Source organism: Sorex fumeus, unplaced genomic scaffold (genome assembly GCF_029834395.1).
Source record: "Sorex fumeus unplaced genomic scaffold, SorFum_2.1 ptg000020l, whole genome shotgun sequence".
Classification (NCBI taxonomy): Eukaryota; Metazoa; Chordata; class Mammalia; order Eulipotyphla; family Soricidae; genus Sorex; species Sorex fumeus.
Window position 1 is genome coordinate 4282132 of NW_026606077.1, and position 19788 is coordinate 4301919.

The following is a 19788-nucleotide window of genomic DNA, read 5'->3' on the forward strand; positions in this document are numbered from 1 at the left end:
GCAGGGCAGGAGGGCCCTGCTGCGCGGACGCCGGCCGCAGAGGGCCCCCGAGGCCCAGCTCCGGGGTCGCGTCCAGCGGGCCCGCGGCCTGGCGTCCAGCCCCTCCCTTTCAAATCTCCCGCGTCCTCCCCCGACGCTCCACCCCGCCGCGCTCCCGCTCACAGCGCCTCGGGCCGCGCCGCTTCCTCCCCGAAGCTTCTCTCCACCAGCCACTCCACGTCGTCCAGCTGCTCCATCCCGGCGGGGACGCGGGGGTCGCCCGGGGAAACCGCGGCACAGTCCCACTCCCGCGGCGCGGGAAACGGGGCAGGGGGGCGGGGGGGGGAGGAGAAGCGGCCCGGCCACGCCTACGAGCCGCCGCGCGCATGCGCCCTTCCGCCGCCGCCGCCGCCGCCGCCGCCGCCCGGAGGCCACGCCCCCACGCCCGAGACCCCGCCCCTGCGCGCTGGTAGCACCTGGGCACAGGCCTCATCCAGGGCTTCATCACCTCCTGGAAAAACGCTCTCCGACTTGCCCAACGCTAAGACCTCCCCCTTTATTTATTTATTTATTTTTATTTATTTATTTTTTTTGCTACCAAATGTAACATGCCCACACGGCAGAGTCTGGCAAACTCCCCGTGGTATACCCAATATGCCAAATACCAGTAACAATGATGGGTCTCATTCTCCTAACCCTGAAAAAGCCTTGAATATGGCACTTTAAAAAAAAAAATCTCAGGGCTAGGACGAAGAAGACGTTACTGGCACCTGCTCGAGGCAATCGACGAACAACAGGGTGGTCGTGATCGTGATCGTGATTTTTTTTGCTCTTTTGGGTCACACTTAGTGATGCTCAGAGGTCACTCCTGGCTCTGCACTCAGGAATTACTCCTGGCGGTCCTCGGGGGACCACATGGGATGCTGGGAATCGAACCCGGGTCGGCTGCATGCAAGGCTAACCGCCCTACCCGCTGTGCTCTCGCTCCAACCCCAAAACCTCCCCTTTTTAGTCCAGCACCCGTTCCTAGTTTGAACATAATTATTGCAATTGCCCAGACCCGAGTGTCCTGCTTAGGCTTTGTGATTTTGTATTCTTTAGAAAACTCTTTTACCAGAAAACCGAGAAAATAGAAACTGACGGAGAAGAACGCCTTCATCAAGCTCCCGCTGAATCCAGGAAGCTACCAATAACATCCAGGTCTGCTTCGTCACTTCTTCCCGCTTTCAACTGTAGGCCAAGCGTTCATCCTATCAATTGCATGCTCAGATCTACCATTCTCAAGGGCATTGTTGGTCTTCCTTTCTCTCTTTCTCTCTCTTTCTTTCTTTCTTTCTTTCTTTCTTTCTTTCTTTCTTTCTTTCTTTCTTTCTGGTCACCCCCCCGGCGATTCTCTGAGGTTACTCCTGTCTCTGCATTGTTACCACTCCTGGTGGTACTCAGGGAACTGTATGGGATGTCCAAGATTGGCTGCATGCAAGGCAAACGCCTTACCCGCTGTACCATCGCTCTAGACCTCTCTTGCATTCTTTCCTGTCGATTGGTCCTATTTTTTGTTTCTATTCCGCTTTTTTCATCAGTATCCTCTTGTGTTTTATGCATTATGTTCCATGAAATATGTTTGTTCATTTGGGGGAGGGAGGGGTCAGACGTGGGTACTCATGGTTCTGTGCTTAGGGATCACTCCTGGTGGGCTCCAGGACCAGATATAGAGGTATAGAACTTGTGTCAGCTGTGGGCAAAGCAAGCACTGCCTTTTCTTTCCAGCCCCCAGAGAGGGGGTGTGTGTGTGTGTGTGTGTGTGTGTGTGTGTGTGTGTGTGTGTGTTTATTGCCCAGTCACCGCTGAGTCATTTAACATTTTTATTTTTGCTATCTTGAATAAAGCTGCTACCAATATATTTGTGTAATTTTTACTTTTTGCCAGAGGATAGTTAGTTTTGTCAGTCGTTACGGAGTAGCATCCACAGGTTCAAAACGGGTTGCAGTGTTTGGTCCTTCATGGGTAGTATTGAGTATTCCTGAGTATTTTGCTTTGAAAGGCACAGCACATTCAGTAATTTCATTCCACACACAGCTGGCAGAGCACATAGGGCGCAAAGACACTCCCTTGGGAAATAACCCCACGAGCTTCAGACTCTTTCCTTTGAAAAACTTTACCACCACTCCTCAAGGGATGGAGGGTCTCTGATGTGGACCACACCCCACATAATCAGAATTTAAATATGACTGCTTAGGGGTCACTCCTGAGAGTGTTTAGGCACCATGGGAGGTGCCAGGATCGAACCCTAGTCAGCAGCAAGTAAGGCAAGTGCTTGAACCATTGTGCTCTCTTTCCAGCCCTTGAACTATTTTTTCATTTTGGCTTCTGGACCACACCAGTGTCCTCAGAGGTCACTCCTGACAGTGATGAAGGAACCATATGTGGCACCAGGGGTTGAACCCAGATCGGCCCATGCAAGGCAAGCTAGACCGTCTTTGCAGCCTGAACATCTTAATGACCTTGTTTGGGGGCACACGTAGCGAACAGCTGGTGCAGTAGCGAAGCTGCATGGAGCCTTTCCCGGCACGTCACCATTGGTCATAGGAAGGACTCAAGCCAAATCAGCTCAAACGAGTCTTTTTGTAGATACGTGCTTTTATTCTTTGGAGTAAACATTAGGGGCTGGGGCTACGGATGCAGTAAAACAGATGCCTTTCAAGTCTAAGAACCTGGGTTTGATCTCTGGCTCTCCGTGACATGCCAAGCACCTCCGGTGGCTATTCGGAGACATCTGAGCACAACTAGGAGCGAGTCTGGGCCCCCAAACTACCAGGAATGCTTTACCTCCACAATCTTAGAACGAAATATTTAGGGCATTGATGGTTTATGTTTTCCAGAAACGGACTTTGAAATTGTTTTGTTTTGTGACCACACCTGGCAGTGCTTATGCCTGGCTCTGCCCTCAGGGATCGCTCCTGGCAGGGCTCAAGGAACCCTAAGAAAGGCAAGGTATTGAATCCAGATTAGCTGTATGCAAGGAAAGCACCTTACCTGCTGTACTTCCACTTACAACGTAAGAATTCAATTTCTGCACATCTTTGGCATCTGGGGCTGTTAGTCTGTTTGGCCTTCATCTGCATGTCGTCACTAATGACCCTGAGAGCTCTTTCACATGCATAGTGACCCCATCATTTGCACACCTGCATTTTAAAATAACTTCAGGGGCTAGAGAGATGGTAACATGGGTAGGGCACTTGCCATGCACACAGCCAACCTAGGTTCGATCCCCCACATCCCATAAGGTCCCCTGAGCACCACCAGGAGTAATTCCTGACTACAGAGCCAGGAGTAAGCCCTAAGGATTGCTGGGTGTGGCGCCAAAACCAAAATTAATAAAATAAATGTGACTTCAGAGTCCAGTGAATCAGTTGTGGCTCAGTTGTAGAGCACCGAGACTCCCATATATGAGGCCACAGGAACAATCCCTGGCATGGAATAATATATATATATATATATATAATAAAATATATCCTCAGATTTTTGCTCATTCTTTTCATTAAGGCACTGGGGCCTACATCGTTATTCACAGTTGAATTTCAGGCATACCTTGTTCCAATACCAATCCAACCAGCAATGTTTTCCTCATTTGGGGGTGGGGAGGAGGCAGTCTGCCGGCTGGCCGGTCTGCGTGTGTGCGTCAGTGTGTCTGTCTGTGTGCGGGTGTCCAGCTCTCTGTCTCAGACGCACACACTTGGAGGCTGGCGGCCGGTGCCGGGGCACACAGAGGGCCGCGTGTGTGGGCGCTGCACCCGGGTGGCCTTTTCAGGGCGGGTCTCATGGCAGGCGGACCGTGCAGCCGGGGCAGGTGGTGCAGGACGGCAGGGGTCAGGGCCAGCGAGGCCAGTGGGCAGCGGGCAGATGCAGATGCGCCCCGCTGGGCTTCTTGAGGGCAGCAGAGAGACATGAGTCCGTCTATGGCCATACCACCCTGCATACACCTGATGTCGGAAGCTAAACAGGGTCGGGCCTGGTTAGTACTTGGATGGGAATACCAGGTGCTGTGGGCCTTTTGTGGGGCTTTTGGAAATGTCTTTCTTTAATTTTGGCTCCCTTTTCTTTGGCCTTGGAAGGCGGAAGGGGGGGGGAGGCAGGGCCATGGCCCCTGGCCTTGGCCCTGCCCTTAGCCCCAAGAACCCAGGTGCCTTGCCCCCTTCCCTCCCCCCACCCCCAGGCTGGGCTGCCTGCTGCTTGCCTGAAAATAATGTTTGCGAGAATGTCATTGTTCTTTTTTTTAATATTTAAAGTCTTTTATTTCATTTTCCACAAAAAAATATACATGCTATGATGGCCTATTTTTAAAATCCCAGTGTAAACACAGAAAGACATACTAAGAGGAATATGTAAAATCTTGCTGGGTCATTTATCCATTATTAGAATCAATAAAGTAAAAACAAAGGAACCTCGTTCAGGATTGGGCTGGGTGGATCCCACAGGTCAAACATGCTTCCTACATCCTGAGAGGGTTTTCTATGAAGCTACTTGAAAAGCCAAACTGGCTCACAGCGATTTCATCGTGATTTTGTCCAGCTGAAACTAGGTGATGCTGAACTCTGACTGCAGTAGGGTGCCCAGCTGGGATGAGAATGGCGCCAGCCATGCCCTGCTCTGCCTGCTCCCCCCAAGCCCCAGGAAGGACCTCCCAAGTGTGGCAGGAGGTGTGCCCCACGCCCCAGGACAAATAACTAGAAACGGACAATGCCCTGTTGCTCTCACTGAAGAACATACCTGTCCTGAGACCTCCAGGGGTCTGACCCCACGTCGCAAGGATTGCCAAGTGTTGGTCAGTGTCCCGGAAGCCCAGGGTCCCCTTTCCTGAGTCTTTTGAGACCCTTCATAGTGACGGGTCACCCCAGTTGTCTTGTTCATCACCAGACTGGGTAAAGTAGGTCCCACTTTCCTTCTGGAAGCTTCTGAGAAGTCACAGGCCTTTGTTTTCGGCAGGACTCTGGGGCACTGAGGCTGTTACCTGGAGCCTAGTGAGACCCAGTTGTGCTGGGGGCGGAGGTGCAAAAGAAAAGGTGTATTTGGTGTCAAAGAACTTAGGGCCTTGCCATTCCCTACTATTTTTGACCCAGTTCACGACCTTTTTGTTCTCTTGGTCTTGTTTTGTTTGGGGACTACACCCAGAAGTGCTCAGCGGTGTTAAACAGAAATAATGCTTTTCATCTAAGAATACTTTGGTACTTTCATAATCTTGTAGAACTTTATCTCTAATCTTTGTATTAACTTAGTGACTCTCCCCACTGATCCTTTCAAGTTCAATCAAACAGCTACTACTGTTTGCTTTCAGTATTTCTTAATTTTTCTAGAACTGAAGAGAGAGTATTATAGGGGTTAAGAAACCCCAGTGATGACCACTTTTTTTTAAATCAACTGACTTCTAAGCTGATATAGGCATCATTACCAAATTGACCAGCCACCGATTTTTACCATAGTAACAAAGCTAATGTGACCTCCTCTAACTTAACAGATTCCAAATAAAGAAAATTGAGTTTCTTCAGCGCTCAGACACACAATGGAATCACCATTTAGTCTGTTGAATTAGCATCAAGTCCTGACCCCCTCTCCACATGCTTCAGCAATTCAATCTTTTCCCTTCCATGGTGTGTGGCAAGAGCAGGAGCGATAGCACAGCAGGTAGGGCGTTTGTCTTGCCCGAAGCCAACCCGGGTTTGATTCCTCTGCCCCTCTCGGAGATCCCAGCAAGCTACCGAGAATATCTCGCCCGCACGGCAAAGCCTGGCAAGCTCCCCGTGGCATATTCAATGTTCCAAAAACAGTAACAAGTCTCACAGTGGAGACATTACTGGTACCCACTCGAGCAAATCGATGAACAACGGGAGGACAGAGCTACATGTAGTGGGGTGTGGAAAAGGCGCAGGGGAAGTGGGGAGCTAGGACCGTCTCAATGGGAGAATGGGCAAACTAGGCAGAATAAGTCATACTTTCGACTCTGGTGTTATTCAGGGTAGTCCTCAGGGCCCCGTTGTTTGGGCTTATTACTGTCATGACTGGGGCGCCCCGGTGTTAGGCCACCACGTTCACCAGACACAAAGAGAACAAGACAGAGTTCAAAGGGAAAGAGTTTAATAAACGCTTAAAAAATCTTTAATAAACTCTCAAGCCAAACAGACTTGGAGAGCTCCAGCTGTTCCTTTATAGAATTTTGCATACATCCCACCCAAACATCCCTGCCCTTATCTGGGCATGACAGAGGTGTAGAAATGATGGCGGTCAGCACACCTCATCCTACTGGGACATACATCGTGTCTATGAGAACAATCTTTCTCCAGTTCTTTATCTCTACGGAGCGTTGCCCTACTGTCTGGGTGTTTCAGTCTTTGGCTTGTGCTTTTCGTTCTGAGTTACACAACTACTGCTATTTGCTTTAACAGTTGTTTCAACTAACACCTACAGTTTCTATTGACTCTTACTGTTGACCTGGAAACCCATAAAACACCAGGCATATAAACTCAGGGCCAAGGCAAGCAGTAGGGTGGGAGGAGTGAATAGTGGAGATGGCTCCAGTGGGGGTGGGGGGCCTCGCCTGTGCCCACTCACTGGCCTCTAGCTCCTCTGGAGGCGAGCACATGTAGCCTGGCACCTGGTCTGAACGGAGGGGAGCCAAGCGGCAGCCGCAGGGGAGGACCCGCGGGGAACGGGCGCCTGGTCTCCCCCCCACAGGTTCTCAAAAGCGTTTTCTATTGCCTGCTGTACGCGGCAGTTTTGGGTCTCCAGCTCCTGCAGCATCTGCGCCAGCTCCAACTCCTGCTGCTGCCGCCGGCATCTCTCCACGTCCAGATCCTGCAGCAGAGCGTCCACTTGGCTTGTCAGGGCCACTCTGAGGCCAGCTGCACTGCAGTCAGTGTCGCCGTGGTCAGTGTCAGTCAGGCTTAGCAGTGTGGCCTCCTCCTGGGGCCGAGTGTGCTCCTGCTTGAGGGCGCGCAGATCACCGGTGTACAGGCACGTGAACTGGATCCGCTCGACCAGGAGGACCCACTCCCACTTGTAACGCTGACTCCATAAGCACCATACCAGCCTGCCAAGGACCAGCAGCAGCACCACGGGGCCCACGATCACCAGCTGGCACACCACGCCCTGCAGGACATGGAGAAAACTCCAAAGGAGCTGAGGACCCATGTCACCCTCGCGGTGACACTGTGGTCACTGCCCCCACCAGTTTCCTGAGGAAATCCAAGATTTGCTGAGAACAGCAGTCACTGTGTGTGGCTTTGAACTGCCCACAGAGTGTTACTTCGTCACCAGGGCCACAGCAAAGGCCACAGAACTCTGGACACTCCACCCGGAACCCAGCAGCACCCCCCCTCCCCCATTCCTTAAAGGGCAATGATATAGTGGCAGGGAGGGGGGAGGGTCGGCTAGAATAAACCAGATTCTCTCCATGAGGGACCCTTGGCCTACTGGGAATGGCAAAACTGGAATGAAAATACAGCAGGCAGGGAAACTGACTTGCATGCAGCAGATTCCCAGCACCCCAGAGGGTCCCCCAAACACTGCCGGAAGTGATCCCTGAGTGTAGACCCAGGACGAAGCCCTAAGAACCAACTGATTATGTCAAAAAAAAAAAAGAAAGAAATGGGAGTGGCATCGCTAGGCCTTGCTGCACTCCCAGCACTCAAAAGGCCTCGGCCATGTTTGTCACCAGGTGACCCTGGCGAGTGACCATGCAGCGGAGGTCTTTCCCACACTGTGGACAGGAGTTAGGACTGCTTGCCCGATGGATGCACCAGTGCTCGGTCAGCAAATGGTTGTGCCGAAACTCCTTGCCACACTTGGGGCCCCGCGGGCAGAGCTTCAGTCCGACTTGAAGCTTTTGCCACATCACTCACACTGGGAAGGTTTGACACCTGCGTGCAGTTTACAGGGGTACCTGAACCCCTGGTGGCACTTGGGGCATTTAAAGGGCTTCTCAAAGGGCTGGAGCAATAGCACAGTGGGTAGGGCGTTTGCCTTGCATGTGGCCAACCCAGGTTCGATTCCCAGCATCCCATATGGTCCCCCGAGCACAGCCAGGAGTGATTCCTGAGTTCAAAGCCAGGAGTAACCCCTGAGCATCGCCAGGTGTGACCCAAAAAGCAAATGAATAAATAAATAAATAAATAAATAAATAAAGAGCTTCTCAAAACCTGCGTGGGTCTTGGCGGGCTCCTGCAGGTACGTGAGGTAGCAGAAGCCCTTCCCCCTCGTGGTGCTCCCTGATGTGACAGGCCAGGACAAAGTTGCATCTGAAGGTTTCCACACACACTTCGTAGGCATTGGGGTCAGGGTGCCTGGGATCCACTGTCGGTGTTGCCTGAGGTTCTCCTGGCACCCTGATCGGGAAAAGGGGTCTCTTACTTGGGCAGTCGAATAAGGAGACACCCCCGAGTCAGTTCACATGAAGAGAGCCGTGCAGAGACGCAGGTGGGGCCGTGTGTGCAGGGGGGAGGGGGAAGAACACCCCAGAGAGGGGGTGGCAACAGTACTTTGGGGCCAGGGAGGCTTTAAGTCAGCCTCGGGGTTCCTCCTGCACCCACCAGAAGCTCCGTAACGGTCACCAAGATTGTCCAAGAGGCATTTCAGCCACCGCTTCTGGGTTTGCTGCGGATCACCAGTCAGGGAAAATCGCTTCTCTCCACAAACAGCTTACGAGCTTTATGGTGCTGTCTTCACTGACCAATTCAACCTCCACGGCACCCCCAAGAGGACCACTGTCTTTTTACTAGTGCAACCCTCCACAAGGGCCAGGTGGCTCCAGATCTTTGGCATCATGGCTCTGTAGAGGCACCTCTGCGCCTGACCCAGCAAAGCCCATTCTGCCTGGCTGAGTTCACAGCCGTGTCCTTGAAGGCCACCGAGTCCATTTTTGTGCAAGTCAGAAGTCAGAAGACAACGGTTCTGGGCCCGTGAAGAGACTGCTCAGAGAAGGGTTCCAAACTCTCTCATCCTAGTCTAATCCCTAGGTTGTTTTTGCTTTCAGTGTAATGATTCCTGATCTGGAATCTGTCTAGCTTATGGCTGTCTGTCCAGGAGCTGACAGCCTGGCCTGGTGCAGCACCTCTCTCGGCACAGCTGAGGAGCAAAGCACGAGGCCACTCTTCAGGAAAGAATCGTATCTTCTATCTCCCCAGCCCTCGCGTTCCTTTTTTGGTTTTCGTTTATTGGGGGGTGATCCCTAATGTTGGTCGTGGATCACTCCTGGCAGAGCTCAGGGGACTGACGATATGGAGAGACTGGGATTGAAGGCAGGTTTGGCTACATGACTAGCACATGTCCTACCTGCTTTTTTTTTTATCTCTCCAGCCCCAATATTTCTTTTTAATAGGAGCATCTAGGCAGTGCTGAGGCCACCCGAGCTGTGCCATGCTCAGGGGTAATGTAGTACCGTCATGGCCTTAAATAACAAGCATGGCTCCACCCCTTTGAACCATCTCTTCCCTTGGGTTTTTTGTTTATCTTATTGAGCTGGAAAGCTACCGAGAGTATCCTGCCCGCACGGCAAAGCCTGGCAAGCTACCCGTGAAGTATCAGATATGCCAAAAACAGTAACAAGCCTCACAATGGAGACGTTACTGGTGCCGCTCGAGCAAATCGATGAACAATGGGAGGACAGTGCAGTGCAGTCAGTTTTGGGGCCACACTGGAGGTATTCAGGGCCTACTCCAGGCTTTGCGCTCAGGATCACTCCTGGTGGTGCTCGGGAGACCATATATGGTGCTGGTGCTGGGTCAAACCTAGGTCAATGGCATGTAAGGCAAGTGCAGTTACCCACACTGTACTACTGCTCCTGCCTAAGTGGGTTAATATTTTATATTCTTAAACTAATGAGTGGGACAGGGACTGAAGCCTCGCGGAGAAAGGAGGGGTCTCACATGACGAGTAGGGGTTGATCATGGCGAAACTCAGTGTGCCATTTGTCCTGTGTAAGACAGTTTGTCTACGGGGCTGAAGTAATAAAGCGGTGGTAAGGAGCTTGCCTTGAACAGTGTCGATCCAGGATTGATCCTGGCACCACAAACAATCCCCACGCTCCTCTAGGAGTGATCTCTGAGCACAGCGGGGTATGGCCCCGAAACCAAAATATAGTAGCAGCAGCTGTAATAGTAGTAGTAGTAGTAGTAGTAGTAGTAGTAGTAGTAGTAGTAGTAGTAGTAACAGATTCCTCCAGGCGCTGGAGAGATACCCAATAGGCCAAGCACATATGTTGCACCAAGCGCCACTTTCAATGCCCGAAGCAGTGCTAGAAGCAACTCCTAAGTTGGACGTAAGTACCCCACGGGTACAGCCAGATCTAGCCCCACCCCCACCCCCAAAACTGTTGAACAGAAAATCTTTTTCGACTGTTAAGGTGTGGGGGAGCAAGATGGCATATTCCTATGTCTTCAGGGGAAACTCCCAGTTCAAGGACTGCCCCTCGTGGTCCCAGAGGGCTGGGGATCAAACCTGGGCCCCGATATTCAAAGCTTGTGTTCCAACCATTGAACCATCTCTCAAGTCCCAGAAAAAAACGTTTTTAATTAGTGACACAGGGGGAACTGAAGAGCTAGTACTGCAGATAAGGCTCTTGCCTAGCAAGCGGCCAACTCGGATTAGAGCCCTGGTACCAATATGGTTCCCCAAACATAGCAGGAGTGATTCCTGAGCACGGAGCCCAGAGTAAGCCCTAAGCACTGCCAGGTATGACCAAAATTAATAATATAATGATGATGAATTTAGAGAATAACTGCTGAAATGCAAATAAATTTTATTTTTAATATTCTATGATTCTACAATATAGAATGTAAACTTTGATTAAAAATTAATTACGTGTAGTCCCCTTTTATTGGTAACAGACTGGGATACTTATTTTATACACTTAAAGTAACCTGAAATTTGATAATCATATTTGCTACAGTGTAGCCCCAAACAGAAAATATACAAAATAGTTTCAGGAACACATGCATTTCTACTTTTCTATGTGCAAGCACACTTATAAACCATACAAATTTATGTATTTATTTTTAAATATTTTGTAAATGAAATCAGTTTATATAATTTTTGTGAAGATATGGTAAGAAATCTGTTATGCAAAAAATAAAAACTGAAGCAGAAATAACACTTTCAACTTCATTTTCTAATGTCTAAAAAGTCATAATTTTACAAATTACGATGCTTTTTATGTATTTTTTTTACAATAGTGCTAATATTTATGCTTTTGGTATACAAAGTTATGCACCTTTACTACTAAAATGCTATTTCTGAGGACAGAATTGTTCCCCTCATTTCTATCATGCTTATAATAAAATATATAAAAAGTAAACACAGAAAATGAAATTCTTACAGTTTATACCATTTTAATATAAAGGATAACAATTCCTGTTTTTCACATTTCTACTTAAGTTTATATTGCACTAAAATTATTTTACATGGAAGAACTAGTTGATATATCATGATATAATATAAAACACTTAGACATTCACATCTACGCTTATGGATATTTCACAGTCCACTTAAATAAAGTGTTGAGTATATAACCAATTACCTAATAAAAACTAATCTAAAATGTTAATTGGTTTCGAAAGATATTCATTATGTAATATTATTGCCTTTGGAAAATACACTGATGTTTAAAAAATATTTAAATTATTCATATTACCCGGTGATAACTAATGAGCCATACCTGAATATTCCTCATTCACTTGAACTGCTACATGGCTACATTTTAAATACAAACATTTAATTCCAAAATGAAGAAAAATGTGTTTGTCCTTTTAGTGAGTGGAACAGATATATAAAAAGAGAGTAAGAAAAACGCTTTCATGCTGACTTCTACACTGCTAAAAAATTCTGTTCACACCATTCTGCTGTAATGTAACCAAGTTTATCTTTCACCACAATATTACCATCCCTATCATAATAATAACCATACCGAGAACCTTGAAAATCATGATTATAGCGAAGAGCTTGAAATAGCGTGATAGAGCTAAAGACCCTTTAGGATCCCCCATTTGCAGGGGTGTTAGGAAACAAACTCATGCATATGTGGCCTGTGTTCTACCAGTGAAGAAACCCCCATCCCTTCAGTCCCGTTATGAGGTCAGTCATATTTCCGAGGGCTGGAGCGATAGCACAGCGGGTAGGGCGTTCGCCTTACAAGCGGCCAACATGGCCGACCCGAGTTCGATTCCTCCGCCCCTCTCGGAGAGCCCGGCAAGCTACCAAGAGTATTCGATATGCCAGACACAGTAACAACAAAGTCTCCAATGGAGACGTTACTGGGCCCGCTCGAGCAAATCGACGATCAACGGGAGGGCCTTTACCTTTACCTTTACCATATTTCCAAATAACACTTTAAAATGGTCTCAAATAACCTAACTGATTAGCTAGCATCAGCATCTACAGAGGAGACTGCCCCCCAGTGTTCAAAGGTATAACTTTTGGCATCAAGAAGTAGAGTAAGCACTTCTGATTTGTGATAGAGAAAATCAAGTACTGAAATACAAGTGCTTCCTGTAAGAGGTCAAATATCCCCCTTCAAGTAATGTGCCCCCAAAATTAAAGTTAACATTTTATTTCTAAGCTCTGAGAATAAAGGAAAATAAATCAGTTTTTTTTTTCAGTTCAGGTGAAAGAACTGCTTCATAAGTTCGTACGTCGTAAAAGCCACTGCTTGAGATGGGATGCAGCGAATGTAATTAAGAGATAAACCACGATACAATCCTTTTCGAATCCCATGGTGTCCATAAACGTACTTCATCGTCTCCCGCATGGTACTGAAAGACAATGATTAAAGCGTAAGAATTTTATGTCTACTCACCAAGAGGAACGTTCACGATCCATACAAGAGCATTTCTTTTATGTGAAGCAAAATCATTTTATTCGAAGAAACTTAGAAAGGTGTGAGGGGACAGGACACCTGTTCTCTCAAGAGAGAACACAAGTTTCGTCAGAGGGGAATAAAAGCTCACATGAGAGCATTTTAAAAAGCAACGAAAACGGAGGCTGGAGCGGCTGGAACAATGTGACGGCAGGGAGGGCGCTCGCCTCGCGCATGTGGCACACCGGGGTCAGTCCCCAGCATCCCCTGTGGTCCTCCAAGTACCACCAGGAATAATTCCTGAGCACTGCCGGGGTGGCCCCCAAACAAACCAAAAGTAAATAAATAACATACTTAGCTTATTATGTGCACAAAGGCTGGGAATTCTTATGGCTTTTTTTTTTTTTAAGAAAAAAGATGCATATTCACTATTAATACCATACCAAAAGAGGAAAGTTAATTTTTCCTAAAGTTGTGTTTTTCCTGAAATATGAAATCTAAAACCATAAGGAATTTTTAATTCTTCTATTTCATCAATTTGCCTTTAATTAGAGGGTTTGGGTTTGGTTTGGTTTGGCTCTATGCTTTGCTTCTTTTAGGGGGATTTCCCAAAAGTGCTGAAGGCCCCTGGGGACCACTCCCAGAGATTCTACAGCCAGAGTGAGGGTCTGAAGGTCTGGCTCACCCCTCACACTTGGGCTACCTGGCCCGGCACTGCTGGGGACACCAGGCTACAGCCAGCAGCGAAGGGGATCAGATGGGCAAGAATGCAATCTAGCATCTCCAGGGCTGGCCTGTGTTACGCATCTGAAAGGGGAGCCCCCACAAGGGGAGGCTAGGGGCACGTAGAACTGGAACTGACCTCAGGGCCCTGTGCAAGCCCGGCATCTGCTTTAACACATGCCGCTTCTATGGCCCCTGTTCCATTCTCTGTTTTTTTAGGCCACAACTAGTGATCCTCAGGGGTTACCCCTGTGCTTAGGAATTATTTCTGGTAGTCCTCAGGAGGTCATCATCTGGGATGCCGGGGATCAAACTTGGATCAGCCACAGTGCCCTACCCTCTCTACTATCTGTACAGCTCACTTTTTCCTATTTCTTTTAATTTTTTTTTTGATTCACACCCAGCAATGCTCAGGGCTTACTCCTGGCTCTGCACTCAGGAATTGCTCCTGGCGGTGCTCAGAGGAACATATGGGATGCTGGGAATTGAACTCGAGTCAGCCGCTGTGCTACTGCTTCAGACCGTCACTTTTTTAAACGTGGTTACCAGCTCAATGGGTTATGTATATGCTTGCATCCCAGAGGCCTAAATTCAATCCTCAGCACCACAGGGATCCCCAAAAATAACTCCAGAGAGAAGAGCAGGGATAAGGCCCTGAGCAGCAATGGATGTGGCCCCAAAAACCAACTAAAGAAAGTGGTCATCAGAAAAATTAGCATCGGGCCAGAGCAATAGTACAGTGGGTAAGGGGTTTGTTTGCCTTGCACAAGGCCGACCAGGTTGGATCCCTGGCTCCCCATATAGGTGCCCAGCACGAAGAGTAATCCCTGAGCGCAGAGCCAGGAAAGCCCTAAGCACTACTAGGTGTACCCACCTCCCAACCCCCACCAAAAAAAAGAAAAACAATTCTGTTTTGCTTTCAGGCCACACCTGGTGATGCTCAGGGATTACTCCTGGCTCTGTGCCATAGTATCACTCCAGCCACCCCCAAATTTTCTGTCACTGTCACTGTCCTCCGGTTGTTCATCCATTTGCTCGAGCGAGCCCAGTAACATCTCCATTTTGAAACTTATTACTGTGTTTGGCATATTGAATACATCATGGGGAGCTTGCCAGGCCCTGCCGTGTGGGCAAGCTACTCTTCGTAGCTTGCCGGGCTCTCAGAGTGGGGCAGAGGAATCGAACCCGGATTGGCCGGGCTGGCTGTGCGCAAGGCAAACGCCCCACCACTGTGCTATCACTCCAGCCCACCAAATTTTCTAATTTTTAAAAAGGAAAGAAAAATATGGCTATATTTCAATTCAACATAATTCAACAGATAAATTAGTTTAAATTAAACAGTAATTTAACAGATAAATTATTTTAAAAATCACTTTTTTGGGTAAAGGTAAAGGTAAAGGCCCTCCCGTTGATCGTCGATTTGCTCGAGCGGGCCCAGTAACGTCTCCATCGTGAGACTTGTTACTGTGTTTGGCATATCGAATACGTCACGGGGAGCTTGCCAGGCTCTGCCGTGGGGGCGAGATACTCTCGGTACCTTGCCGGGCTCTCCAAGAGGGGTGGAGGACTCGAACTCGGGTCGGCCATGTTGGCCGCTTGTAAGGAGAACACCCTACCACTGTGCTATGAGCCCAGGAACTCACACATGCAAAGCAAGTGCTCTCTAACAGAGCTATTTCCCTGCCCCTAGAACGAACAGGAGAGCTAATACAGCTGATAAGCACTTGCCTTGCACATGCCCTGCCCAGTTCCAATTCTCAGCATCCCGTAGGGCCCCTGAGCCTCACCAGGAGTGATCCCTGAGCACACAAAAAGGAAGTGAGCCTTTTTGCACCAGCAGTTGCGGCCCCAAACCCCAAAGAAATGTTTAAAATGAAAGTTGCCAAAACAGGGCCAGAGAGATAGTACAGCAGGAAGGGCGTCTGCCTTGTATGCAGCCGACCCTTCATCCTGTACAGTCACGAGAAGCTGACGGAAGTGATCCCTGAGAGCAGGGCCAGGAGTAAGCCCTGAGTATCACGAGATGTGCCACCTTTTCTGTCACCCCCCCAAAAAACACACTCAAAAAAGTTACCCAAATAGGGGCAGCGAGATGGCATGTCGAGTAGGGTGCTTGCCTTCCGTACAGCCAACCTGGGTTTCACCTCTGGCACAATCTAGCGTCCCTGTTCCTTCAGCACCAGCAGAACCAATGCCTGAGCACGGAGCCGGGTTAAGCCCTGAGCACAGCTAGATATGTACCACAACAAAAATAAAAACAAAAGTTACCAAAATAGGGGGTCTGGTGCCGCCAGCAGGTCAATCTGCACCTGTGAGGCGAGTGCATCAGCAGCCTGATGGCACCTTCAGACTTTCAGATACCCCAAATTGCTGCTGAGCCTTTGGCCAGACCCCAAAAACTTGGGGCAAAGTTTACCAAGAAAGTAAATGGCCAAAAGTTGTGGGAGACACACCCACAAACCACCTCCGGCTCAGCTAAATAATTGGAGGCATGGCCTCTCTGGTTCCTGATTGAACTGCTTAATGGCCATGATCCCAGAGACTCAGAAACAAATCTGGAAACTCAGCGGCTTTTGGCAGAAATGCGTCTGGTCCCTGCAGTAGGTTAACAGTGCTGGGCCACTCCAGGTGGGAATAGGTTTTGTACCTTGGCCTGTTCCCCCTGGCAGCCCAGTGGCCACCATCCTTTAAAGGCCATCAGACAGTCAGTTTAGGGGCCCCAGTGACGAGACATGCAGGGTCTCACGGGATGAGGGTGGGGGGAGCCGGTCCTGTCCTCCCCACCCCAACGAGACCCCAAGTCATCGCCCACGAACGGCCTCTCTGGCTCCTGATCAAGCTGCTTAATGGCCTTGATCCCAGAGACTCAGAAACAAACCTCGAAACCAAGTGGCTTTTGGCAGAATTGCGTCCGGACCCCGCAATACGCTACTGTCGCCGGGTCACCCCAGGGAGGGAAGGGTGTTGTCCCTCCTCCTGCTCCCTCTTGGCGGCTCGGTGGCAGTCATCCTCCAGAGGCCACTGGACAGTCAGGCTTGGGCCTGCAGTGACGAAACTTGTTGGGCCTCGTGGGATTGGGGGGGAGGGGGAGGGGGAGCCGGTCCTGTCCTCCCCATCCCAACAAGACCCCAAGTGATCTCCCACGAACAGCCCCACTGGCTTCTGATCAAGCTGCTTAATGGCCTTGATCCCAGAGACTCAGAAACAAATCTCGAAACCCAGCGGCTTTTGGCAGAAATGTGTCCGGACCACGCAGTAGGTTATTGTTGCTGGGCCACCCCAGGGGGAAAAGGGTGTTGTCCCTCCACCTGTTCCCCCTTGGCGGCTCGGTGGTCGTCATCCTCCAGAGGCCATTGGATAGTCAGGTCTGGGTCCACAGTAACGAAACTTGTTGGGCCTCACAGGATGGGGGTGGAGCCGGGCCTGTCCTCCCCACCCCAACGAGACCCCAAGTCATCGCCCACGAATGGCCTCTCTGGCTCCTGATCAAGCTGCTCAATGGCCATTATCCCAGAGACTCAGGAGCAAATCTCGAAACCCAGTGGCTTTTGGCAGAAATCCCTCCAGATTTAAGTGTTAAAATTTCAGAATTTCAAAATCACATGGCCCTACTGCAGCCACGCGGCATCATCTGTTATTCATAACCAGCAATAGAACACAAACTGTCTCCTGTTGCCTTTTCAGCAGATCTGAGTGTTGGGGTAAAAATCTCAAATAATAATGGTGGGTCTGGTGTCGAAATATTGAATGTGATCAAAGTAGAGAGAGAGTAATGTGGGAATCATCTGCCCCACAGGTAGGGGGAGGGTGTGGGATGGGGGTATACTGGGGTTGTTGGGGGTGGAGAATGGGCACTGGTGAAGGGACGGGTGTTTCATTGTATGACCGAGACTTAGACCTGGAAGCTTTGTAACTGCTCTCACGGTGATTCAATAAATAAAATTATAAAAAAAATTTTTAAAAAAGTTACCAAAATACACTATAGGAGAGAACAAGAGAGATCTAGACAGTGTTTCTCGACTTTCTTCTGACTGTGGCCCCCTGCCTACCTTGTTTTCTTCCTGGGCCCCTATCCTGTTTGTCCCACATTGATGCGATTTTCACCTGTGGTGGCCTGGGAATATTCTGTTGGCTCACAGTGAGTAACATGGCCTCTGATCTAGACCACTGAAGAAAACACATTCCTGAACTTCTACTTACCTATTTTGTTTCAGCTTTTTTGTTTTTTGAGGGGGTTCACACCCAGCCATGATCAGCAACTACCCCTGGATCATGACTCTTTTCTGGAGGCCTAGAGAGAACTCAACCGGCTCTACGTGGCTTCACATGCAGGGGTCTTAGGGTTCTACACCGTCCCCTCAGCACTGCCAGGAGTCATCCCCGAGCACTGAGCTCTGGCCCAAAAACAAAACCCCACCAGAGCAATAGTACCGCAGGTGGGGTGATTGCCCTGTGCACGACTGGCCTGGGTTTGATCCCCAGCATCCTAGTTGGGCCCCCAAGCACAGCCAGGAATATTTAATTCCTGAGTTTAGAGCCAGGAGTAATCTCTGAGCATCACTGGGTATGGTCCAAAAACAACAAACAAAAACACCAAAGAAAGTGAATAAAATTATACTGTCCTAAAGAAAATGAATAATGACATGGAAAACTTACAGGCACTTCTCGAATTCTGGAAGAATAGTTCCTAATTGCATTCGCCGACGCGTTACATCAAATGGATAGCTGAAAGAAGACAAAGGTACAAAGACCAAAATGAGTTCTCATACTATACTCACACTCATCAAATGCAAATATCTGCCAGGAAATGATGTATTCCTATGAGTTTACTGCTTTGCCTAACCTGAGAGTCAAGATGGGCACATGAGAAACAGCAGAGAAAAACAGGAGTTCCCTGCTTTTGCTTCCTCCATCACCTGTGCTCTTCCCTCTGGGTAGGGACGCATCTCTCTGATCACAATCATCCTGAAGGCCAAGCCCAGTCCTTTTCATTTCACTAACATTTCAGGTTCAATGATACTTCGGTTGGTTTGGGTTTTAGCCACACCTGGTGGCCCTCAAGGGCTACTCCTAGAGGTGCTGGGAATCACTTGATATCAGGAAGGAACTCAGGCCCCCTGCAGGCTCAGCAGGCACTCAGCTGATTGAGCTACTGCTCGGGCCAAGTTTTGTGCTTCTTTTGTTTTGTTTTGCAGTGCCAGTGACTGAAGCCAGGGAGTACATATGCAAACCAAGTGCTCCACTGAGGAGCTCCATGTCCCGTCCCAGAATGAATGATTCAGAGTTGTGGCACTGTTAAAAAGCATGAGAGTTGTTTCCAAATAGACTCATTTTGGGAAACGCCCACTCACCTTCATGTAGCCAAGACTGAAGCTGATTACATATTCAGCCCCCCCAGACATGAAAGTAGTGCTAGTTAAGTCACCTGCCTGAAAGATCCCTCCCCTCTCTCAAAGGAAAGTGAGCCTGCCACAACCATCTCTTTCTGCCCACTATGTCTTGCTTCCTCCTGCTTCCTTCTCCCTGGCAGGTCTTTCACTTTGTGGCGCTCTTTGGAGCCCTTTTCTATTTGCTAGATAGGATGTAGCCCAGCTCATGAATCTGAGTAAGACCAGTAAGACGTCAGATTTTCACTTGAAGTGTTATTTAGAGGGCTGGACAAACAGCACAGGGGTTAAGCATACTTGTCTTGCACTTATGTAGCTGACGTGGGTTTGATCTCCAGCATTGCATATGGTCCTGAGCCTCACACCAGGAGTGAAGCCAGAGCAAAAAGCCAGAAGGAAGCCCTGAGCACCTGCTAGGTGTGACCCAAAAAACCAAAGCCAGTTGTTTTGAGTTTTGTTTTTCAACAAGGTTGTTATGGATGACAGAATGTTTAGATGCTTCCTGCTCTCTACTTACCAGATGTCGTACTCAGGCTGTGACAACTAAAATGTCTCCAGGGATAAATAAATGTCCACTGAGGCAAAAACCACCAGGAGTGGAAGATCACAATTCTTGTGAATTTTTGTTACAGGCTCTGTGTTACTGTTAGAAATTGTCTCCCTGACAGGACTGGAGCGATAGCACAGAGGGTAGGGCGTTTGCCTTGCACACGGCCAACCCAGGTTCGATTCCCAGCATCCCATATGGTCCCCCAAGCACCGCCAGGAGTAATTCCTGAGTGCATGAGCCAGGAGTAACCCCTGTGCATTGCTGGGTGTGACCCAAAAAGCAAAAAAAGAAAAAGGAAATTGTCTCCCTGA

The 19788-nt window shown here is 49.0% G+C and overlaps 2 protein-coding genes across 2 annotated transcripts in view; both read right to left on the reverse strand.

The window, feature by feature from the left end:
• DNA2 (DNA replication helicase/nuclease 2) overlaps positions 1–236 on the reverse strand; it is a 39644-nt gene extending 39408 nt beyond the window's left edge. Inside the window, exon 1 of the mRNA XM_056113371.1 lies at positions 163–236. Within this exon, the coding sequence (XP_055969346.1) occupies positions 163–236 (74 nt within the window). The remainder of the gene's footprint in view (positions 1–162) is intronic.
• Positions 237–12338: 12102 nt separating this feature from the next.
• SLC25A16 (solute carrier family 25 member 16) overlaps positions 12339–19788 on the reverse strand; it is a 35036-nt gene continuing 27586 nt past the window's right edge. Inside the window, exons 8-9 of the mRNA XM_056113412.1 lie at positions 18197–18265; positions 12339–12773 (exon numbers count right to left, since the gene is read on the reverse strand). Coding sequence (XP_055969387.1) covers positions 12617–12773; positions 18197–18265 — 226 coding nt within the window. The 3' untranslated portion in view covers positions 12339–12616. The remainder of the gene's footprint in view (positions 12774–18196; positions 18266–19788) is intronic.